The sequence below is a fragment of the Paroedura picta genome, chromosome 10 (genome assembly GCF_049243985.1).
Source record: "Paroedura picta isolate Pp20150507F chromosome 10, Ppicta_v3.0, whole genome shotgun sequence".
Classification (NCBI taxonomy): Eukaryota; Metazoa; Chordata; class Lepidosauria; order Squamata; family Gekkonidae; genus Paroedura; species Paroedura picta.
The window spans coordinates 31,860,036-31,884,704 of NC_135378.1; the positions used below are offsets into that span (position 1 = coordinate 31,860,036).

Sequence of the window (24,669 nt, forward strand, 5' to 3'; positions counted from 1 at the left end):
AGAGCTCCCCGCATCCCTCCGGGATTGGCCCCATGATGAATTCAGTGTGCTTAACTTGAGCTGGGAGAGAAGGCAGTGTGGTATAAGTTCTTGACATAAGGAATAGCATGCTTTTCACTGATTGTCGAGATCTCCTGAATAGGCCTTAGGGAATTGCTCTGTCCACACGGCCATTAGGACTTAGAGGAGAGAACCCCACCCTCAGGCAGAAGGAGAGGACTGGTATGGCTGCTCATAAAGAAAGGGCCATTTGGACTCTGGAAGAGGAAGAGGCAATATGATGTTGCTGTGATCTGGGGAGCATTCTTCTCTCTCTAGTCCAGCCTTTCTCAACTTTTGTTTGCTGTTGAGAAACACCTGAAACATGCTTGTGGGGAGAGGAAAGGGAAGGCTTTGGGACTCCTTCGGATAGAGAAAAGTGGCATGCAAGAGCCAACTCTTCTTCTCCACGGTCAAAAGGCTGAAAAGGGCTGGCCTGTCATGACCCCCCTGGTTCATGCCATCCTGTTCCCGAATACTCTTGCATATTTTACTTTCTCAGGCCTCTTCTCACCCAAGGCCATAAAGCAATAAACCTGTCCTCTGAGATGTTCCCTCCCTTCCTGTTCCCAGCGGGCGAGGAGGCCCAACAACTGTATCAATCTCACTGTAAGTGTCCTTGCGGAGACAGCCAAATCTCAACAATGTGCCATCTCCCCGATAAGGCACCTGGCCATCTGGTAGCCTGAGAACAGGACCCCTTTTTGTCTCTCTACCCATTCTCCCGCCGAATCTCCTGAGCACCCCTCCCTTATTTGGCGTACCCTATATCTACCCCACCCGTTTCACTTGTACTTTGTTATTATCAAGATCTTTGCTTAGGAAGATCTTGGCCTGCTTCAGTTTTCTGTGGACTTTGCCTAATAAAGCTCTGCTTTGGAATTTGCAACCGACTGTTGGATTCTTGATGCGCTTTCATTTGGGACTCCACAGGCTGGGCTCAGCCTGATTCCTGACAAATTGATAATAACCGCTTCTCCCTGTTAATCCATCCGTTGGCGCGCCTCGCTTCCCATGGCCGCGGCAGCCCCGGAGGACTCAGGGTTAGACATCGTGGAACAGTCCCCGGACGGGGGCCGGCAACGCCTGATCATCCACGTTCCCATCGAAGAGCGGGCGGAGGACGGCGCCACCACGGTACCGTTGACCACCCCTCCAGACGCCGGAGCCGGAGACGCCCCCCCCCGACACCGAGGACCACCGATCCCCGCCATGCCAGAGCCCCACGAAGGAGTCTGCGAGTGCGGCGGGGAAATCGCCCCCACCCTCCCTCGAGGAAGAGGACGAGGACCCTCCCAGCGACCCAGGAGATGCGGACCGTCTGGTCGAAATGGGGCGCCAGGTGGGGGTCGACTTCACCAGAGAAGGACCCCAGCAACTTGTCCCGATCGAAGAACTCGAGAGCCTGATGCTACGCGTAGGGGACCAACGACGAGAAAACGAAGCCCTTCGCCGGGCCCTGCGCCAAGCCGAATCCCGTCGGGAGCATTGGAGCGCCCCCCCCGACTCCGAGAGGGAGAAGAGAGGCCGACTCTCCCTTCCCGCATCACTACCAGGCAATCCAGCTGCCCAGGCCACCCGAGCTGCTATGCGCCCCCCTGTGGGCCCCGCTGTCAAGCCCAAACACCACAGCACCCCGTCTCTGGGGTACGGGACTCTAGACACCCTAGGGGGGACCGCGACCACGGGTCTGATCTCGACGTTCGCCCCCCCCAAACACCTGACCTACTCCCGTCCAGCCGGAGCCATGACCTGGCTGGAGGAGGAAGATGTCGACACCGGACCCGAGCTCGAGCCGGGACCCGATCGGGGCGCAGCCTTCGCAGAGATCCCCCCTCACCACGAACCTCGTCGTCGGAGGAGGGATGCCTCACCATCACGTTCCCGGCCGGGGGGCCAGGATCCCGTCACGTTTCTGTCGGGCCCCTGGGGGGAACCCCCGACGAGAACCCCCACTCCCCCGAACCCGGCCCCACCGCCCCGCGATCGCCGCCTGGCCGAGGATTGGACTCATCCGACAGCCCCGAGGAGGGGGACCTATGCTCCGCTTGCCGCAGCCGCCCCACCTCCCCAGCCCCAACCTCAACCGCCGCTCGCCCCGCCGCCCTCGCCGGTCCCCCTGCAGCCACCCAATCAGCCGAACAACGGGGCCGCCCGCGGCGGCCGCCACGACAATCTGGGGGGCCGGAAATTCAAGGTGAAGTTCGATGGTACTTCGGAGAGACTCACCTATTTTTTGATTATGGTGGATGGCTTCTTGGCGGAATGGGGAGATACGTTTACGGACGAGGCCGATTTAGTGCGCACGCTGGGCTGCAACCTAGAGGGCAAGGCAATGGACTGGTGGGTCACCCAGTACGAGAGGGGGACGGCGGCAGCCACCTCCTTAGAATCCTTCAGGGCCGCCCTCCGTACGGCTTTCCGCGACCCTTTCCGTGAACGGAAGGCGACGGAGGCACTAACCAAGCTGAAACAACGGGGGAGGCCCCTGATGGACTACGTAATTGACTTTCGGGCCATTTCGGACCGAATCACTACCTTAAACGAAACCCAGGTCATCAACGCCTTCCTGGATGGCCTGGACCGCCCCGTGGCCGACGGGATTTTCAACCGGGGGCCACCTGAGGACGGGGACCTCCAGCAGTGGATCGACGCCGCGGGAGTGATCGAAACAAACCTCGCGAATTACCGTGCCTACCAGCGTCGCCAGGAGGCGGCCCGCCTGCTCCGTTCGTCACGATCCGACAAGACCCCAAGTGCCCCGAAACTGTTGGCCTCGCAGCCTTCCCCGGCCAGTGCGCCAGACAGGGAGAGGCGCAAACAGTCGGGACTCTGCCACGAGTGTGGGGGGAAGGGACACTTCGCTTCGGTGTGCCCAACGCGCCTGGCGAAATCCAAAACCCCCTCCCAGCAGGATAAAGGCCAGCGCCCCTCGGACAAGCGCCCGGCCGACCGCCAACGTTCGTCCGACAAATCGGCGGGAAAGCCCGGAGGGACCCGGGCGCTCCTCGCTCCTGTCTCCCCCGTGACGGAGGCGGAGATTTCCTCCCAAACCAGCCCCGAGTCCTCCCAGTCGGACAGCTCGGGAAACGAGGACGGTCCGTCATGCCGGGCGCCCCTCGGCGGACCCTCCCTGTCGGCACTCCGGCGCCCCCAAGACGAATCCTACCCCCCATCCTCCTCCCGGCGGTACTAATCAACGAGGAGGCCGATACCCGGGTGGAGGTCCAGGTCTGCGTGGACTCCGGCTGTTCTACGTCTCTGGTGACCCCCGGAATCGCACAGGCCCTCGCCGCCCGCCAGGAGGACCTGGCCAAGCCGATAATAATGCGCCAAGTGGACGGCGCTCCGGTTGGGGGGGACGCCATTCGTCACGCCACCAGCGCCCTGGCCCTGAATCTGGGGTCCCACTGGGAACGAATCTCTCTCACGATCGCCCCCGTTGCCGGCTTCTCCATCCTACTCGGCATGGACTGGATGGACCTTCACCGCCCCGAGATCGATTGGGACGAGAAGCGCCTCGTTTTCTCCCACCCAAACTGCAAGCTGCACTTCTGGTATCGGGACCAACCCGACGCGCCGCCCGTGGCCGTCGCGGGGACCGTGGTCCCGTGGTCCGAGAGCCCAGCCATGCTCAACCCCTGGCTGCGGGCGATGGGCCTCTATTCGAACCCCGATGACGCCATCCCGGCCTGCTACCGCGACCTCGCTGAGGCTTTCTCGGAGGAGGAATGCAACCAGCTGCCCCCCCACCGCCCAACAGATTGCGCCATCGAACTGGTGCCGGGGGCCAAGCTCCCGAAGGCCAAACTCTACAACATGAGCCCGGCGGAACTTCGGGAGCTTCGCGCCTTCGTCGACAAGAACCTGGCCCGGGGCTTCATCCGCCCGGCCACCTTGTCCATGGCAGCGCCAGTCCTGTTCGCCAAAAAGAAGGACGGCACCCTCAGGCTTTGCACCGACTACCGAGCAATCAACGCGGTCTCCAGGGTCAACGCCTACCCCCTTCCCCTCATCAAGGACCTGCTCAGCCGCTTGGGGGAGGGGCGCATCTTCACCAAACTGGACTTGCGAGACGCTTATTTCCGGGTCCGCATCGCCGAGGGGGACGAGTGGAAAACGGCTTTCAACACCCCATTGGGACAGTTCGAGTACCTCGTCATGCCGTTCGGGTTGAGCGGCTCTCCGGGCGTGTTCATGAACGTTATCAACGAAGCTTTGCATGATTTGCTGTACCGGGGGGTGGTGGTCTACCTGGATGATGTGTTGATTTATTCCCGGGGGGAGGAGGAACACACAGCTCTCGTCCGAGAAGTCTTACGCCGCCTGGCGAATCACAAGCTGTACGCCAAGCTCCCGAAATGTGAGTTTCACAAACCCCAGGTCGACTTCTTGGGCTACCGGGTTTCGGGGGAGGGAATTGGGATGGACCCCGCGAAGGTCCAAGCGGTCCTCGATTGGGAAATTCCCCGGACCCGTAGGCAGCTTCAATCCTTCCTCGGGTTTGCCAACTTCTATCGTGACTTCCTCCCAGGGTTCTCCAAGGTGACCCTACCCCTCACCGATCTCCTAAAGACCAAGGGGAAAGGGGCCAGGGACGGCCGTCCGGGGGCGCCACTACCGTGGACCCAGGACTGCACGCAAGCCTTCGAACGCCTCAAGCACCTATTCACCTCCGAGCCCATCCTGGCCCACCCTGAGATCGATAAGCCCTTCGTGGTGCAAGTCGACGCCTCCAACGAGGCGGTCGGGGGGGTTCTCCTCCAAAGGGGGGAGGGGGGCAAGCTCCGGCCCTGTGCCTACCTCTCCCGCAAGTTCTCCCCCACCGAGCGGAACTGGCCCATTTGGGAAAAAGAGGCGGCGGCGGTCAAAACCGCCCTGTCCACTTGGCGGCACTTCCTAGAGGGTTCCCCCGTCCCCTTCGAAGTCTGGACCGACCACAAAAACCTCGAGGCCCTGCGGAAACCCCGCACGCTCAGCGCGAAGCAAATTCGGTGGGCGGACTTTTTCTCCCGATTCGACTTCACCCTCGTCCACATCCCGGGGCGAAAGAATTTCATGGCGGACGCCCTCTCCCGCATGTTTCCGGGGGAACACCGCCCCTCCCGGGTGGACACGGTCTTTACCCCCAAGCAGCTGGGGCTCTTGGCTCAAACCCGCAGCCAGACCAAGGCGGGGCGCCCGGCCCAGGGCCCCCCCCCCAGACCCGTCAGGACCCCCCACGGGGCCGCTCTCGATTCCCCTGTCGGAATTCCGCTCAGCCCTGGGCCCGGACCCGCAACTCGCCAACCTCTGTTCGCAGCTTCGTGCCCACGAGGGGGTCTGGTACAAAGGGGATCGCCTGTACGTCCCCGCCTCGATGCGCAAGACAATCCTGGAATTGTGCCACGACAGCAAGGCTGCGGGCCATTTTGGATTCCTGAAAACTTGGGGGCTGCTTCGCCGCCAATTCTGGTGGCCGGGAGCCCGCCGTGACGTGGGAAAATACGTCGCGGGCTGCCCAGTGTGCCTCGCGCACAAGCGGGGGGTGGGTAAACCCCAGGGCCTCCTTAAACCCCTGGAGATCCCCGACCGCCCCTGGGAGATCATCTCCATGGACTTCATCACCGACTTGCCCCCCAGCCAGGGGAAAACGGTGATTTGGGTGGTGGTGGACCAATTTTCGAAGCAGGCCCACTTCGTCCCCTGCCCAGGGCTGCCCACTGCGCAGCGCCTGGCTGAGTTGTTCGTCACCCACGTGGTGCGCCTACATGGTTTCCCCCGCAAGGTGATTAGCGACCGGGGGGCACAGTTCGTCGCCAAGTTCTGGGGGGCCCTCATGGACCTGGCGGGAGTGTCTAGGGGGCTAAGCTCCGCGTATCACCCCGCCACAAATGGTCAAACCGAGAGGGTTAACCAAGTGCTCGAACAGTACCTCCGTTGCTTCCTGAACTACCATCAGGACGACTGGGTTTCCCTCCTGCCCCTCGCTGAGTATGCTTACAACAACGCCCCGCACTCGAGCACGGGGAAGGCCCCTTTCGAAGTGGTTCACGGCTACGCCTCGCCCCCCTTTCCCACTCTCGTGAAACCGCCGGGCGATCCCACAGCCTCCCCGCCTGGGGTGGACGAATGGGCAACCCGGGTGCGGGAGGCCTGGGGGGAGGTAACGGAATCCCTGAAAAAGGCCAAGGCTGATTTCAAGAAGTGGGCTGACCGTAAACGCCAGCGCCCCCCCGCGTATGCGGTGGGGGATGAGGTATACATCTCCACGAAAAACCTCAAAAACAGGCGGCCGTGCAAAAAGCTGAGCTATCAGTTTGTGGGCCCCTTTAAGGTAACCCAAGTGCTGAACGAGGTCACCGTACGGGTGGAACTCCCAAAAACCTACCGCAAGGTTCACCCGGTTTTTCATGTCAGCCTGCTCAAAAAGGCTCCCCCACCTGATAAGTGGCACCCCCAGTCCCGTCCACCTCCCCCCGTCATGGTGGGGGAAGAAACGCACTACGAATTATCCGACATTGTCGATTCTCGCTTTTTCCGCAAGCAATTGCAGTACTTGGTTTCTTGGAAGGGCTTCCCTGACTCTGACAATGAATGGGTGGACGCGGAGGACGTCGCCGCCCCGATTCTCCTCCGCAAATTCCACTCCCGCTTCCCCGATAAACCGGGCCCTACCCCCGTAGCTGCAGGGGCTTGAGGGGGGGGGGCCTTAAGGGGGGGCGAGTGTCATGACCCCCCTGGTTCATGCCATCCTGTTCCCGAATACTCTTGCATATTTTACTTTCTCAGGCCTCTTCTCACCCAAGGCCATAAAGCAATAAACCTGTCCTCTGAGATGTTCCCTCCCTTCCTGTTCCCAGCGGGCGAGGAGGCCCAACAACTGTATCAATCTCACTGTAAGTGTCCTTGCGGAGACAGCCAAATCTCAACAATGTGCCATCTCCCCGATAAGGCACCTGGCCATCTGGTAGCCTGAGAACAGGACCCCTTTTTGTCTCTCTACCCACTCTCCCGCCGAATCTCCTGAGCACCCCTCCCTTATTTGGCGTACCCTATATCTACCCCACCCGTTTCACTTGTACTTTGTTATTATCAAGATCTTTGCTTAGGAAGATCTTGGCCTGCTTCAGTTTTCTGTGGACTTTGCCTAATAAAGCTCTGCTTTGGAATTTGCAACCGACTGTTGGATTCTTGATGCGCTTTCATTTGGGACTCCACAGGCTGGGCTCAGCCTGATTCCTGACATGGCCTAGTCCATACACATGGCAAGTGATGTTCTACCCTGGTTTAGAAAAGTGTGAGGTTTTTTAACTGCAACTACATTATAAACACACCCAAAGAAAAAGAACAGTGCATAAGGTGGGCACAGAATCTGAAGCCAGGATTAAGTGTTTACGGCTCTGAAAATCTGCAGTAAGATCTGCGTGCACAGTGGGCCAATATTTCTAATGGAAAACTTATCAAGATAGCAGCATTTGGGGGGAGATGATTAAATCTTTATTAAAAAAAAGAAACAACCCAACCCTTTATTTTCCATCCTGCAGGGTGCAGGGGATGACTACAGGTTAGTCATCATCTGCATTCTCAGGCTTTCAGCGCAAACTGACCTACATATATTCATTTCGCTTAGGAATGAGTCATAGTTATACCAAAAGGAGAAGTGCTGAAAAAAGCTTTGGCAAACTTTCTGTAGCAGGGCACTGAGACGAATCCTGCACTGATCGCGGGGGGAAGAGCCGTCCATTGCAGTATTTGGCTTCTGATGACAGTTAGGCTTCCTGGGACCTGAATCACAGAAACATCCAAGTAAAGAGTTGGGTTTCTTAAGAGATTCTCATGGAAAGGACTCTGGTCTTCACAGCAGGGCTGTCTCACTTCCCGCCTCCTATATTAGCCTTCAAGGTTGTCCACTCTGGATTCAGAAACACATAGACATCTTGGGGGTGGAGCCTGAGAGGGTGGGGTTTGGGAGGGACTTCAGCAGGGTATAATGCCATAGAGTCCACCCTCCAAAGCAGCCATTTCCCCCCCTCCAAGAGGAGTGACTTTGATTATCAATTTTAATAGCAGGAGATGTTCAATGGTAAAATTGCCAGATATGGGCTGGGAAATACCTGGAGGCTTTGGGGGTGGAGCCGGGAGTGGGTGGGATTTGGGACAGGAAGGAACCTCAGTGGAGTATAATGCTATGGAGTCTCCCCTTCAAAGCAGCCATTTTCTCCATGGGAACGGATCTCTGTCACCTGGAGAGGAGACATAAAACTGGGGGATCCTCAGGCCCCTACTGGGGACTGGCATCCCTATCCAGATGCCACCTGGAGTTTGGCAACCCTGACTCTCCCATGCTGTCCTCAGACAACAAAGGATTCCCAGAAACAGCACTTGGGGGGGGGGGGTAGGTTGGAGGCTTCCAGCAGGAGTGGTGAGCTGGCAAAATCATGCCGCCTTCTGCCTGTAGAATCCTCCCTGGGATCCAAGCCTTTGCCAGCAGATCATTATCTGTTATTTTCCATTAATACATAAAAAGATTGAGCTCTGAGCAATGAATAGTTAAATCGAGCCAGTCTCAGGCAGCATAGGAGGGTGATTTATTAAACCATATGCTAACTGTATCCATTATCAAGATCCCTGTAACTGCCTATTAAATAATTTGATGGCGCTGTGATAGTTGCGTGACGTGTTTGGCAGGAAGACACACGAGCCTTGTCCAGTCTAATGGAGCTCGGATGGAAAATTGTGTTTTTAACCAGGATTTATTTACAGGGCTTCCAGCTCCAGTTTAGAGACAAAACAGCAGAGGCAGAAATAGAAACATTGGGCACACTGTGAATGTGTAGCGACAGGGCTGAGCATTTCCACGACATTCTATTGTCCTGGGTGACTTGTCCCTGCCACTTTGGGTGCTGTGACCAAGAGATGCAGCTCAGGATCTTGGATGTGCTCACTGAAGACCTGCAAGGACTTGGAGGGGGAGAGAAATCCTTCCCATTAGGGGCTCTCATCCCCACACTGGTTCTACTTACTAGTCCCTTGATGGCTCCTACTATGTCTGTCTCCAGAGACACTTCCCCTTGCTGGTTTCACCTGTCCCTCCCCCGCTGTTATTATTTCTGTAGATTTGAGGTTGGAACCCGGGGAGAACAGCATTTGAGAAATGGGCAGGGGAGCCTCAGTTAATCCAGAAGAAGTTAATCCAGGGGAGGGGGAGAGGTTTAGCTCGAGCCAGAAACATGTAGCTTTGAACCAGGCATGGACTGCTAGAGGAACCAACCTGCTTCATGCCTAAGCAGGACACTGAGTGCAAAACAAAGCACTCCAAATAAGGATCTGAGGAATTTGGACCGCAATGGGTAATCTGAACACTGCTGAACTCTTTGGAGGAAAAATGTCAGGATCATGCAGGCAAATGGGTCACAAATCATTTCTCCATCTAGCCTTTTGACCTCTGAGATTACTTGGATCACTGAACAATAACAGCGAAGGCCAAAACAGTGGATTTAAATCAAATTCACCATCTAATGTGAATTAGATGTGAGCCCCAGTAGGGTATAATACCATGGAGTCCACCCTCCAGAGCAGACCTTTTCTCCCAGGGAACAGAGCAGTGTTGGCTGGAGGCCAGTGTTTATTTTGCCTGCCTGCCTGCCTGCCTGCCTGCCTGCCTGCCTGCCTGCCTGCCTGCCTGCCTGCCTGTCTGTCTGTCTGTCTGTCTGTCTGTCTGTCTGTCTATCTATCTATCTATCTATCTATCTATCTATCTATCTATCTATCAAACTTTTATACCGCCGTTCCCTTAGGCTCACGGTGGTGTACAAGGTAAAAATATTGCAGTAAAACCCATAGTCAAAACCATTAAAACCAATCAATCCACAATATTAACATTATTAGGCAACAGGCGAACATTAACTAACCCCACTAACCCCCCCCCGCCATACGGCCCCATGTTAGCTGAGGGGTGTCAGGTTGCTGATACTGTAATACTGTTCATTCCAGCTGATAATCTCCAGATCCTACCTATCTTGGGAGCCCTAAATCCAACACAGTTATGGATTTTATACCTGTGTATAATCTCTACTAGACGGTGACCAAAGTCTTTCTTAAAATGTTTGAGGTGGGTTTAAATTATTTTTAGTATGAAAGACCTATGTGATGGTGACAATTTGATGGGCCTGCAGAAAAAGAAAACCGCTGCTGTTAGAACTGCCACCAATACTGCTTTCCAAATTATGTATTTATTTATTATTAAATTTGTATACCGCCAGCTCCCGGACAAGCCGGCTCATGGCAGTTCACAGCTAAATAAAAACGTAAGTTGACAAGATACTCTCCTGCTGATAAATACAATACAAAACCATACAATACAAAAACAACTCAATACAAAAACCAGTTATCCTGATTTAAAAACAACAAGATGGCATGCATTACAAATTTAGCGCTGGGCGCATCGGCATCTGAAGTGGCCATTCGTGCCCAAAGCAGCCAGTGCCATGGTGTGTGTGTGTGGGGGGGGGAGGCGCGGGCGGTGGTGTGTCATGTCTCCCCTTCCCCACCTGCACTGTGGCGCTGGCTGCTTCGGGCGCAAACAAAATCACAATCCCTAACTAGACCCATATTTCCTCAACTTCTCCATTCCCGGCAGTGTCAGACTATTATAAAGCTGGGCGATGGTGGCCCCAGGGGATCCAGATGTCACAAGGGCAGGGGAGGAAATGACCTTATTCGCCCTGTGATTAGCCAAAACCAACACCTAATTCAGCAGCAACAGCATGCAAATATAGTCAGACTGTTTCCCTGAACATTCTGGCTTCTTAAGGCTTTTTAGAGACCAGCCTACAGCTTCGAAAGGAAGGAGGGAAAGCACAGCCTTGTTGAGTGTGGAACCATTGACAGATTTGGTTTTAAATCTCCTGTACTTTAAAATGTTGTATGGACAGCAAAATTCCAAATGGCTCAATTATGCCACCTGACTCCCCCACCCCACCCACATACACACGTCACGTGATGACATATGAATTGAAACTAGTCCTAACTGAAGGCTATCTTTGGATTTTTTCCCTTTTGTGTCTCAAAAACACAACACACAGCCTATTGTTTGAACTAAGCTTGCCTCTTCCAGTGGAGTGCAGCTGAAGATATATTGCAAAATACTTCAAGTGGGCTTCATCTGTTCAGAGCTGCCAGACCATTGCAAGTGCCAAAGTTTATTGGTCTCCTGGTGCATTTCCTTCAAAGGAAAGACCTTTAACTTTTGTTGCCAACACATAATTCCATCTCACCTCTTCTGCCTTGCGAATGGGATGTCAATGGACCTGTTGAGACTTGTAACTCAGAATAGTGTCAGACTGTAGCTCTCACAGGGCTATGAAACAGACTGAAATAGGATTCTGTGACTCAGAGAATTGTTTTCTTTTATAATACCACTTTTAGTTTTGCAGTAACTGTTCTTAGTGCTCTCGCTGATGGTCTGACATGAAATCCGACAAATATTTGGCATCAAATGTGAAGGACCATTGTTTAACTTTAGAGGGATTGCCATGTTAGCTGATTATAGTACAATAATACATTTATCACAATATGGGCTTTTGAGGATCAATTTCTGCATTGGGGCTTGATTCTGGCCAAGTACCAGAAGTGTGGTTTTGCCAGTAAACCAACCCCTTTCAAAGTTATCATTCCTTGATAGACTTGGCCTCACCTAGTCATTATGGCTCTGCAGTCCTGAAAGTAAACAAATTTCAACATGATTGGGGTGTTATATTCAACATCCCAAGAGAGAGGCAACATAAAATGTACAACCCGTCCTTTCCTCAATTTTTCTAGGCATATTTCTTTTCTGTCATCATCAGTCTTCTGTGTAGTCCCACATGGGTCCTTACAGCTAAAAGCCTCCAGGGGGCGCTGCACGCCAGATCCAGACATGTGTTCCCACCCAAGGACTGTGTGCTCCCCTGCAGCAGCACCCCCACCCTCAGATCTTCTTTTGCCACCAAAGGAGAAGGTCATTCTCGTGGCATCTCCAGTCACTCACGTTGCGAGGATTTGCTTCCCTGGTTTGCTGGGTTGGTTTTTGGCTTCTAAGTTATAATGGCTCAGAAAACTCTTTTCAAAAAGTGCCCCTGTTGTGTGGCAAAGTTGCCCTGAACAGATGAATTCAAATGATGTCTATTTTGTTTGGGTGTTTGTTATGTTCATTGAGTAACTTCTGCGTTGGCAAACGTCAGAGAGGTTCTTACAGTTAAAAGCCTCCAGGGGGCACTGTGTTTCTAGGGGCTGAGGCTTGAATCAGGCTTGAGGAGGACGGAGTCAAGATCTGGCATCCATCATTAGGCTCTGCAAATGGCCAGATTGGAGATTTTTGGTGCCCAGACATTTAATTAAAGGCAACTGCTTTTAAGTACTGTTGGGCTGACTGCGACCGGTGCCAAGAACATTTTCAGTAAACAAGTCAGTTGAAGGTGGCATTTTGTGTTCTTCGCTAGGACACTCCTCTGCCAAGTTGCTTCTGTCTAAGCCTACTGAACCATTTGAGCAGGGGTGTGCAAAAACAAAAACAAAAAAGTATTTTTCAGGTTTAGGTATATTGAGCCCCCAGAATATTGGTATTTCCCAGTATTCCCAAATCCCAATACCTGTATAGTATGCAGGTATGGTAAATATTCAGGAATGCTGATTTTTTTTGGTGCCATCAGCCTATGAGGACCATCATAGTCCATTATAGACCATTATAGTCAGTGGTCCCCATATGGTATAATAGAGAATCAATCTGGCTTATCAGGGGCTCTGCAGGGGTCTGTTTTTGATGTTAAAGGTATCCCCTGTGCAAGCGCCGGGTCATGTCTGACCCTCTAGCGTTTTCATGGCAGACTCAGTACAGGGTGGCCTTGCCAGTGCCTTCCCCAGTCATTACCGTTTTTACCCCCCAGGAAGCTGGGTACTCATTTTACTGACCTCGGAAGGATGGAAGGCTGAGTCAACCTTGAGCCGGCTGCTGGGATCGAACTCCCAACCTCATGGACTTCAGACAGCATTTCTGCCGCTTACCACTCTGCGCCACAAGAGGCTCTCATTTTTGAGGTTAGAGGCATTAAATTTGCAGCATAGCTGCTGGTGCCTCTCCTGACACCCCCCCCCTTCTATGTTTGAAGAAGATTGGATCAGGGGATCCAATTCTATGCCCTCCCTTTTCCTGTTGCAGCACCATAAGTGAACTCAGAAAGTATTTAAAGGGCTTGTGGTGCAATTAAAGGGACCGAGAGACTTTTATATGCACTTTAACTGCAGCTATCTGGTGCCCCCCCCCCAAAAAATATCTCAATCCTGTGCAGAGTGTCTCTAGTATATAATGCTTTGTATTCGGATAATCCATGCCAAAGGAATACCCCAAAAATACCTTAGTAGTTTTTTGAGGGTATTATTTCAGCTGGATATATTTTTTATGCTTTTTCAGATATCCCAAATGGCCATAGCCAAAAGATTTTTGAAAATATTTGTGTCCAAATGGGACCCAAAGGGGTTTATAGCCTCTCCATATATATTTTATTCTCATAACAACCATGTGAGGTAAATTAGGCTGAGAATGAGTGACTGGTTCAAGGCCACCAAGCAAGCTTTCATGGCAAAATAGGGATTCCACACCAAGTCTCCAAGATCCTAGTCTAAATTCTGGCTCTCACAATACTGACAACGGTTTCTCTGGCCAGGAGTGAGCAGCCAGGCCTAATGCTCTGAGGCCTCCTTAAGCTACTTTCTCTACTCTGCCCAAGCTGTTAATACTGATTCCCTTGTCCTTACAGGAAATGCTCCAGGAACTCCATGAGTCCTCCCAGCAATTAGATTTTAAAGAGGCATTGATAATATCTGCTTTGCTGTCACAGAAATGTTTATCATGCTTTATAATGAATGGTGTTTTAGCCATTGTTCAAACTGGCCTTGACCGCATAGTATCAATGGCAGGGTCAAATTCCAGGTTGAAACCTGAATTTGTACGTACAACTTACAAGCAAGAGAAAGAAGGGCTTTTGTTGTTGTTGTTTTTAGTAAGTGCTTTTAGGCTTTGCTATAACTCTTTGGCCCATGACAATATTCATTCCAAATCTTCCATTATATTTAAATAAGGGCAGTCTCAGCATGATGGAAGGAATTTTGAGAGTATATTGAAGTTAGCCAGGTCAACTTTGTTTTTTAAAACAGAACAATAAGGACAACGGTGTACGAGCTACATTAAAAGCTATTATTACCTGCTAAATTTCAATATATAATTTGCTTCTGACACACTAAATCAAAGGTTTACACATATTCTGAGATTATATAAGTCAGCATTTGAAATGTATACAACAGAATTATTCCCCTCTAGATGTTTTTTTTAAAACCAGCTTAATCTTATTCATCTCTTCTCTTTACTTGGCCTATATGAAAAAAAATAGAATTAGAACGAAGTCATATCAACCTTGGATTCCTTCAGGGGCTCTTGGCAGGGTTGGGTGTTGGTTCTGACCCAAGTCCATCAGGGAGAGCCCAGAATGCTTAGTACCTCAGGATTCCTGGTTTGCCCTGTGAGATTCACCCCATGGGCCCATTATGCACGGATTGGAAGGTCCACATTTGGGGTGGAATGGTGGTGGCTAAAATCACCAATTATGCACGCTGCAGGCGGCAACCGGGCTCAGAGTCAACATATGCCGCCGAAAAAGCCGCGTTAGCGAGATGCGGAAGAAAGTGGAGCTTTCCTGGACCAGGGCGCAACAAGAAGTGGTTTCGGTGTAGCTGCGTGCATAATCGGATACTCTGTTTTTTGCCGCCGCTGCGTTCCATCCTGGGCATAAGCGGTTTACTTCGCTTCTTCCTCCTTCACGTTCTCCATGCCGCCATTTCAGCAGCCATGCATAATAGGCTATGGAGTCCCACCATGTTTTCACTCTTTCAGCGCCTATCAAGGAGGCTGCTCTTCAGCATAAATCTCTTGCTAATTTGGGGGAGGTGACGAGTGGCTCTAACTTTGAGCAATGTTAGTTATTGAGTCACAACTCTCAGAGCCATTCGCATTTCTATTGTACTTTGCACCAACAAGATTAAAGTGTGCACAGACGCAACTTAACATATTCAACTGGAACTGTGGCCTTGGTTTATAATGCCCGAGCTGTTGTAGCCATGTGGACAGAAGCCTTTTAGGGGCTCCACAGCTGTGGTCAAATGCGTACACACTTGGTATCCATGACACTTAAATAACCTGACACTTGGCAGGCTCTATCTGTAAAGACATGAACTTCAATGTTCTGACAATGTTGTGCTGTCTTCTGCAAAGGTCCTTCTGGCCCTGCACACATAGCAATGTGGGAGCCATGCTTCCCATGATGCAGTCTCACATGACTGGGGAATGTGCACGAATACAACAACCACATAGGGGAAGCTGATTGTGTGGGTCTTACCTGGGGTAATGGGACATAGAAATACCCGTGTGATTGGTTCTTCCCAGATGGTTGCTTCATTCATACCTATTCCTCAGGAGCTTGGACTGGGTAATGCTTTTGATAGCCAAATGGCCAAATTAGGGTTCTTTTGTCCATCCCCAATGAATCACACTGAGAGAAAAACCTTTTAATATTTTTTACTGCAGAAGAAATATAGATGCAAAGGAGTTCCCAAATCTGTGCAGAGAACAATACAATTACATGAGATTAAATAATTTCCCATTGGAGGTGGGGAAAGGTGATGCCCTTACAGGTCAAGCCAAAAACCTGTGTTCTCTCCACCCCTTGGACATCCCACAGGGCCTCCCTGCATCCACCAAACCAGCCCCCGAAAAGTCGCTGACAGGTTATGAGAAGCTGCTTCCATTATCTCCCCTTCCCACCCAATTATTTACATAAATGGTAGTGACACACTCTTTTTCCATTTCTTTAACCTTCAGGAGGACTATCTCAGCTATAAAATAAACTTTGGTCTAATGAAAGAGCTTATCAAAAACTACATTCAAGAGAGGAACAGGCTGTTTTCTCTGCCCAGTCAGAACCAAAGACTTGAACAGGACAGGATGTAGAATTATAGCCAGTCTCTAATAACTACATATATGATCAATCAGAAGGTTGCAATCGTTTTCTTTACCACCAGTCCATCACTTTCTTTCTGCTCTGTGTGCATTTGAGGGGAGGGTGGCAAGGCCTGGTGGTTTCTATTGAGGCTCAGACTTCCAAATGGGTCTTGAACAAAGGCCACTGATAGGCTTGCTTAATAACACATCTTGCAAACTGTTGTACTGAAGCCAGTGAAACATATGGCCTTTGTTTACATTATATTCCACTATGAGACTGTGAACCAAGTCAGAGAAAGAGTTTGTAAACTGGAAAGCTCTTAACACAAGATATAAAGAGGCTCTTACCTGGCTCTTTCATCAGGGATGATGAACTATTCAAGTATTCTTACAGAAGTTTCTCCTAGGAATCAGAACACTTGGTTCAGCCAAAACTAGGGAATTTCTTTAGCTGTTATTTTGGAATGACCCATCTCTTTCTAATATCAACAGACAAGTGAATGTTTACAAGGGCAGATATATCAAAATCAGCAAGATCTCATACTTTTGCTAATGAGAAGGTTTATAAATTCACCCTGTGACCTCCCACCCCTTGCTCTTTAGTAAACCAGGCTTGTCTTTGTGCGTGTGCAACAGCTTGTACTGTCATTAAAGAAAGATAATGTCCTGCAGTAGGTTATTTTTGCATACTAATATCTTCACACAACAGTAGCACATGAAAAATATCATAGCAAAAAAATCCAGTTTCTGTGTGTGTGTGTGTGTGTATACACACACACACACACACACACAATAATACAATAAGTGGTTAATCAGTTTATTTCTAATTCTAGATAAACCAGAGGAAAAATTCTGGAAACTTATGGGCAGTGAATGGGCTGCTATTGCTTAATGCTGCTAATTTATTATTTATTTTTGTTTTATATTGTTACAGTTTTATACTGTTTTACCTTCATGAGGCTGAAACTTCGGGCTGCTTGTCCTCTTCCAGCTAAGCACTGACTTAAGACATCAGTTTAGTTTAGATATTCAAGTAGATTAGGAGGTTAAAATCTAAAAAAGACCTTTGTGTGGTCTCCTCTAATACATAATACTTAGCTTCCTTTGACTTCCAAAACTATTGGAGGCCCATAGAAATGAAGTATTTAAAAAGTAATGCGTTTAATATTTCCTTACTCTAAAATTTAATTAAAGTATGCATTCCAGCTCTTGGAATTCAGTTATTTTAGTTTTAAATTCAGTCAGTAGCTCTGCTGGCTGTTTGAAGAATGAGGCCAGTCAGATTTAGACAATATAATTAGCATTTCCTTATTTCTTAACATGCCCACTAATAAATTTCTGTAATGTCAGGGATCCTGAGTCATCCATTTTCAAACAATTTCCCCTTATAATTAGATTCATAATTTCAAGTGCAAAATAAAGGGCATAATTAAAGGCACACATTTTATTAAGAGCATTTGAACATTATTAACTTTCTAAAGCCTTCAAGATAGTTCTGCATCTATTGGAAAACTAAGCTGTACAAGAAGAAAACTAATGGTTCTGTTTTAAATATAAGAAACTACAGCCAGAGCTACAATAGCAAGCTTACAACATGAACTATTTAGGCAGGAAAAGTAAATGGCAAATGTGATCACCACTGCACGTTCTGGAGATGAAGAGAACACAAAATGTTATTTATTATTATTATTTATTTATTGTATTTATATACCGCCCTCCCTGGAGGCTCAGGGCGGTTTACATATAACATATGAACCATACATGAAACATAAATGTTCACCATTATATCTCATTTTGTCCATGGATTGTTACATTATACACCGACAAACTGAAACAAGGGTACTCCACCAGGACTTGTTTGTTATTCTGTTGGAGATTGGCACACTCCTGTTAGGAGGTTCCCTCATTAAATGGTTTATTAAGCCTGCATGGTTGCCGCCATTGGATATAATAGAGGGATGGGGGCAACCTCTTTGGGAGCCCCTAGATTTGGACTCCTTGGACCAATCATTTTGAAATTTGGAGGGAACCCAGGGAAGAGCCTCCCAGAGCTACCCTGAATGTTTGGAGGTTGTACCCAAATCCTCACTCCCCCCAGGCCCCAGGAAAGGCAGGAATGCCAACATTCCCATTATAGTCTATGGTGCCACTGACTTACATGGACGCCAAATCAGGCCCTTTGTGCACAAGCCTACTCGTGACCCCATAAGGAGTGGTGTTCAAAAGCACAATGTATCTATGATTCTATGTATAGGCATTGCAAGGGAAAACTATGATTTTTTTTTTAAATTAGCGGGCGTTGTGGGATCTTGAAACTGCATCAGAGTATGGAGAAAGGGGATTGGTTGCCTGAATTGACTGACAGATGGAAGCATGATGCATATAAGGTACATTGCTCTCTCACACCTCTTCCAGCAGCAGGTGAGGAGGGTAAGATGCACAAAAAGAAGGCAGAGAAAGCCGAAGAGGTGAGAAGCAGAAAGGTGAGGAGGGCCAGGAGGGGGCGTGCAATATAATATCATGCTTTGCCATTCCGCAGGCGTGATGCTATTTTTACTAATGTGTGGAAATGCCATTTGTCATGTCAAAATGAAGACAGATCCTTCCTTAGCTCCCCCATAGAGAAACAGATCCCATCTGCTTAACCCGATATGTTGAAGAGTCTAGGTGAAATCAATATGAATGTTTGTGAGAGTGAATCCGTAATGTTTGAGGATCACATTTAATACTAATACTTAACACTTATGCAACATAATGCTGCATAATCTTCAAACAGCTTTGCTAATCTTAACAGTTTAATCCTGATAACAAGCGTGGGGGATAACAAACGAAGGCACCAGTCTGAAAACTCTTCATAATTCCAGTTTGCTTGCCTGTAAATACAGTCTTTTGTGACGATCTGGGTGTAACTGGTGCCAAAGCAATGCATACTTCTGGGAAAAGCCACGGAACATGCTCTAAATACTTGGTAAACTGTCACTGCAGTCCTAACAGAGATTCACCGCTCTGTAGTCATTTAAGTCAGAACTCTTAAAAAGGGTGGAACTCTATTTAGGATTGCACTGTTAATCCCAAGTCTGTTGCCTCTTTCACAGCAGTTACCTTACAAGTTAGCGTCCTTTTTAGATTCGCTTCCCAGTACTCAGTTGTACATAAAGCCAGACCATAGATTCTCAGCATCAAAGTAAAACATAATTTTTTAAAACAAATTAATACCATGAGCCATGGTATGTAGTTGAGCCCTATAAAGAAGACCTGGATCTAGAACAATAATGAATGAAAAACATTAGGCAGTTATTCCATGTCCATCAGGTTAGTCTTCATCTAATAACCCTGGGTGACCACAGAACAACAAACAGTTCAAGAGCCAGCAGGGGAAGGTTGCTAAGATGTCTCTAGGTAGCCTTTTGTGATTTTGAGATGCTAGACTGATATAGCTTTAGGATTAGCACTGCCTGCCTGTGTGCCTATTTGCTCTCAACTTCTCAACCTATACAGTTTGTAAATATACACCGCAAAAAAGCCCAAACAAAACACCTCTATCAAGGGCTGCCAAGAGACTCCATGAGCCCCACTGGGCTGAAAATTCCACCTCCCCCCCCCCCATGACCCTGATCCAAAACAAATAGCATAACTAAAGAAATCACTCAGCATGTGTTACCCTGAAGCTGTATAATAAGAATTGGCCAGTCCATTTGTGGCATGGATAACTACTAAATGGGATGCAGTGGAGAGCACATATACAACCAGTGCTCTCCCAGCTGCATTGGCCCCCGATCGGAGACCAGATTGGGTACGAAGTTCTTGTAATCACCTTTAAAGCCCTAAATAGTCTGGGACCAATGTCCCAGGGCTCCCTCTCCCACTCTGTCTCCCCCCCCCCCAAAAAAAAGCATTACCTAGTGACCAAAAGTTGCTTGGGATCTCTGGCCCTATAGAAATAAAACTGGTCCCAGCCTGGTGGAATGTTTTACTTAGCAAGATCAGAGCTCTGTGGGACCTTAGGTTTTTCAGTAGGACTTAAAAGCAGAACTGTTCCACCAGGCCTGTGGTTGAGGCCTAAAGATAACCACTAAATATTACTGGCTTCCCTGCCTAAAACTGGCCTCAACCAGGGCCAGGGCCAGAAAGGCCTTGGCCTGATGGAATGCTCTACTTAGCGAGATCAGATCCCTGCAAGTTGTTCTGCAGGGCATGAAAAACAGGGCTTGAAGAGCTGGAACTTTTGAATCCCTTTAGAAATCACAGCTTACAAGTTTTTATATGTAGATGACACATTTTTGTTTTTTTGCTTGTGTGTTGGCTTGAAACGTCTTCTCTGTCAATCTCTAAATTATTGTAAGATCAATGTTATCACTGAATTATGAGACATCTATGACTGTGGTTTTCTCCAAAATGTGAATTATATAGAACAGGTGAGGTATTTTAAATATGTCATAGCAATAACTTACTTCTATACAAAAGGAAATCAATTTGTGCCTGTAGCACTTAAGGTCTTTGACACTACACCTTGCTTTCAGTTACTGTATGACTCTCTGATTTGGATAGCCACATTCAACCAAACTGTTAAAAGCATAAAATCCATATTTGTAAAGAATTTTGGCAGTCTCAAACTGTGTACCATGCACAGTTACGTGTTTGGAAACCAACAAAAGAGCACACCATTGAAATTTTTGGCAGCCCTCAGAAGCGAGCTAATGGCTGATAAATAGACATCTTCATTCATTGATCGACTTTGATACTTTACAGCTCTTACATTGGTGCTTTTATTGGCTGCTATACATATTTCATATATGTAATGAATTGGTGTGTGTTATAACCAGACCTCTGAAGAAGGCCCTACACAGGCCAAAACGCATCAGGTCTATTGGTTTATATAGTGCAGAGCACACTATTTTGCAATAGCCTATTGGCTGTATATAGGTATAGTTTAAATTTGTTTAAAGTTTTTAAAATTGTGCACAATAAAAGCTATATAATGTTAACATTAATACAGACATTTGACCTTTGAAGGTCCTGACTGTTATCAGTTGGGTTTTTATGGTTCCAAAAATGAAGGGAATCAGAACATCCTGGACCAGGATATCTTAGAATCATAGAATCATAGTTGGAAGGGGCCATACAGGCCATCTCGTCCAACCCCCTGCTCAACGCAGGATCAGCCCAAAGCATCCTAAAGCATCCAAGTAAAGTGTGTATCCAACCTTTGCTTGAAGACTGCCAGTGAGGGGGAGCTCACCACCTCCTTAGGCAGCCTGTTCCACTGCTGAACTACTCTGACTGTGAATTTTTTTTTCCTGATCTTCATGAAAGGCGACATGTAATAAGACAGCTTTTAAGCAATGTGGCAGCTGTCTCTGATACTCAGATCCCCAGCCTGCCACAGAATAAAATGGAGGACAGGAGGACAATGGAAGCGGACCAACAAAGATTTATTCAGGGTGTGAGCTTTCGAGTGCAAGCACTCTGCCCTCGAAAACTCAAGCCCTGAATAAATCTTTGTTGGTCTTAAAGGTGCTACTGGACTCTGATTTTGTGCTACTTCAGACCAACATGGCTACCCATTTGAATCTGTTTCACATATATAACCAACTAGAAATATAGCCCATTGCAGATTGAAATGCAATGGGCGCTAGCAGGTAATCCCCCCCCCTCCGTGGAGCAGCCTACCTAAAGTGTAGGAGGGAGGAAGAGCGGAGAGCCATTGGGAGGCATTCTCCCTCCCTCTCCGTGTGTCGTCCTTCCGGCTGCCCTGGCCGGGCTTCGCCAGCTCCTCAGGGTCTTCTCCGAGCTTGGCTGGCTGGCTGATGGGCGGGAGGAGGAGGTTTTGGGCCAGCGGCAGCAGCAAAATGAGCGCAGAGCAAGACGTCTCCGGCGCCGCCGCTGATTAGCTCCCGCCGCCAGCGCAGCAGAAGCCGCTGGACTGTTGTTGGACCTCTCGCCGCGTCAGGCCTCCGGGCAGGGAGCCCCCGGCAGCCGTGCAGAGCGCGACTGCCGGGGACTCCCTCAGGCGGCGGCCTGACGCGGCGAGAGGCGCTTTGCGCCTCTCGCCGCATCAGGCCTCCGGGCAGGGAGCCCCCGGCAGCCGTGCAGAGCGCGACTGCCGGGGACTCCCTCAGGCGGCGGCCTGACGCGGCAAGAGGCGCTTTGTGCCTCTCACCGCGTCAGGCCGGGAGCAACTGCGAGCCGCGCTGCGCGCGACTCTCAGTTCCTGGGGCTGGGAATCGGAGGGACCAATCGGCAGGCGCTTCGCGCCTGCCGATTGGTCCCTCCGATTGTCTGTCATGAGGAAGGGTCCAATCTGGACCCTTCCTCATCCCGGACACATCCCGCCCCAGAACCCCTTACGGCTTTATTTAGTCCGTGGCGCCCGCGGCGCCACGGGCGGTTTACAGATAAGATTACTTTTCCATTATCACACCAAACATGAAAATAAGGGAGGCGGGACATGGAGGGAAATTAGGTGTAGGGATGAGGAAACTGAAGCAGATCCTGAAAGAAAGAGGAAAATGAAGAAGTGGGAGAGAAATTAAGGAGAAGAGAGGGAAAGATGTGTGTTGCTTGTGGCTACACACTGGTTTATAAGATCTGCTGGGCAGACAAAACTATGCAACTGGAGACAAAGACCTTGTTTGCTGGCTGCAGCCTGGCAATTACTGTAATGGACATCAACTGTGCTGGCCCTTGTTGCCTTGCTCCGATGCTGGCTTGGTTGATGGGTAAGAAGGGTAGAGAGTCAGAATACTTTTTACTGTGTTCAGACTCCCCTGCACCCTTGTGGCTGAAGCCAGGACTGCATTTAGAGTCCAATAAATGGAAATACATTTGGTCAGATATGACATGAGGTGAGCTTCAGGGTCCCTCCAGCTGACCTGGGCCTTGGAATTCTTGCCACACTTCCAGGTGTCCCTGTCTCTAGCAGTCTCTTTCCTGAGAGAATGGGTACCATAAATCTGCCCTGCAGTTACTTATTGCTTATGGAATTATTAGAACTTGCTCTCTAAATTGCAGCTAAATTGCAGGACTGTAGTTGTTTTAACTGGATTTTAATGGATTTTATGGGGTTTTAGAATGTTGTAACCCGCCACGAGCTGCAAGGGAGTGGCGGGCAATAAATCGAATAATAATAATAATAATAATAATAATAATAATAATAATAATAATAATAATAATAATAATAATAATAATAATAAAGTAACAGAATATCAACATACTATAAGACAGAAGCAGGGAACATCAGATTCTGCTACTCTCAAAATCCCAATGAAAAGGCATTTAGACATGAACTCTTGGTGCTTTAAAGAAAACCCAAGTCTGTTTTTTGGAGGTTATATTTGGGGGTATCCAACTGGGAGCACACACTACCCACGACCCTCCTCATATGCATGATTGCCATCTAATCTAAATTAATTTGCATTCACGGTGTGAATTTTCAACTTCCGTTCTCCTGAACCCACAGGCTTTTGTATAATATATACTGAAGCTGAAAATTCATGTGGTGTCCTATTCAGATGAAAAAGCAGCCAAACCATTTGGGAGCATTGTGGGTAGTGCATGCTTCTGCCGCTGTGCTCTTGGTACTCGTGGATGTAACATCTGAAAAGGGCATTTATCATCTTCCTTGGTAAGAATAAAATTAATGTTTTTAATAAAATGTATAAGGGAAATTGTCTGGCTGAGCTGAACAGTTGCAATGGACTGACTATAAAAGGCGGCATTAATCATTCAAACCCTGTGGAGGCGGGGAGGGGGGCGATAAAGATACCATCCATGAAACTTGGGGATAGGAACAGGAGAGGAAAATTGAACAGAAGGAAATTGAAACCATTAAAGATGACAAGGTGCTTATAATATGACTAACCGCCATGGGAATAGCTGAACGAAAGAATGGATGATTTTTCCCCCCAGATATCTTCCTAGGGGATTTCACAGAAATGTAAGGTAGAGTCAGGGATAATATTTGAACCATTAATAATATCACAAAGGGGGGGGAGTATGAATTTGAAGCTGACTAGACTGCTATACTGACAAAGGTCTGTGATGAGATCCTGATTCCCCTCAACCAGAGCTGAGAGTGAATGGCAGTCACTGTTATTCGAGTCATGACATATGATCAGCGTGAGATCTTCCCGCACTACACCTGATGGGTTATTGTCTAAAATACACAGTGTCCCACTGTTCAGCTGCTTGGATAATTTGCAGCTTTCTGGAGAACAAAGCTGGCTCAAATGAATAAGAACTCTTGCTCAGAAACACAAGAGACATTCTAGCTGTAATGATGGCTACATTATTTATCGAACACACTTTTTGGAATCTTATCACAATATCCCGGGGTGTAAGGAAGGTCACCTCAAAAGTCTTTCCTTTACGGCTATCTTCCCTTATGACGTTCGGCTCACTTTTTACCTTTTAGGCAGTAGCATATTTGAACAGTATATTGAATTGTAAAATTCATGTTTAAAGAACATTTCTTCTGAAACAAGCCTGTCTGTAGATTGAAATCTTCCTAGCGCTTTCTCCTAAGCCTTTCATCCCAGGTATCTATTAGATCTGCTAAGGCTGTCAGGTAATTTCTTGACCATGGGGCTATTTGCTGGAATGCTTTCCCATACTCTCCTTTT

At 48.8% G+C, this 24,669-nt stretch overlaps 1 protein-coding gene across 1 annotated transcript; it reads left to right on the forward strand.

Annotated features, from left to right (window-relative positions):
- The first annotated feature begins 1,447 nt into the window (after window positions 1-1,447).
- LOC143820028 (uncharacterized) lies at window positions 1,448-5,514 on the forward strand. Its single transcript, XM_077302395.1, has 3 exons — window positions 1,448-1,892; window positions 2,430-3,064; window positions 3,325-5,514. The coding sequence occupies exons 1-3, from the start codon at window positions 1,448-1,450 to the stop codon at window positions 5,512-5,514; spliced, it is 3,270 nt and encodes a 1,089-aa protein (XP_077158510.1).
- The last annotated feature ends 19,155 nt before the right edge of the window (window positions 5,515-24,669 follow it).

What these genes read in the sequence shown, in the direction of transcription:
- LOC143820028 (XM_077302395.1), top strand. Translation starts at nt 1,448, where the DNA reads ATGCTACGCGTAGGGGACCAACGACGAGAAAACGAAGCCCTTCGCCGG. An exon ending in CCCTCACCACGAACCTCGTC is followed by an intron (nt 1,893 to 2,429) that starts GTCGGAGGAGGG and finishes CCACCTCCTTAG; the next exon opens with AATCCTTCAGGGCCGCCCTC. An exon ending in TCCTCGCTCCTGTCTCCCCC is followed by an intron (nt 3,065 to 3,324) that starts GTGACGGAGGCG and finishes GGAATCGCACAG; the next exon opens with GCCCTCGCCGCCCGCCAGGA.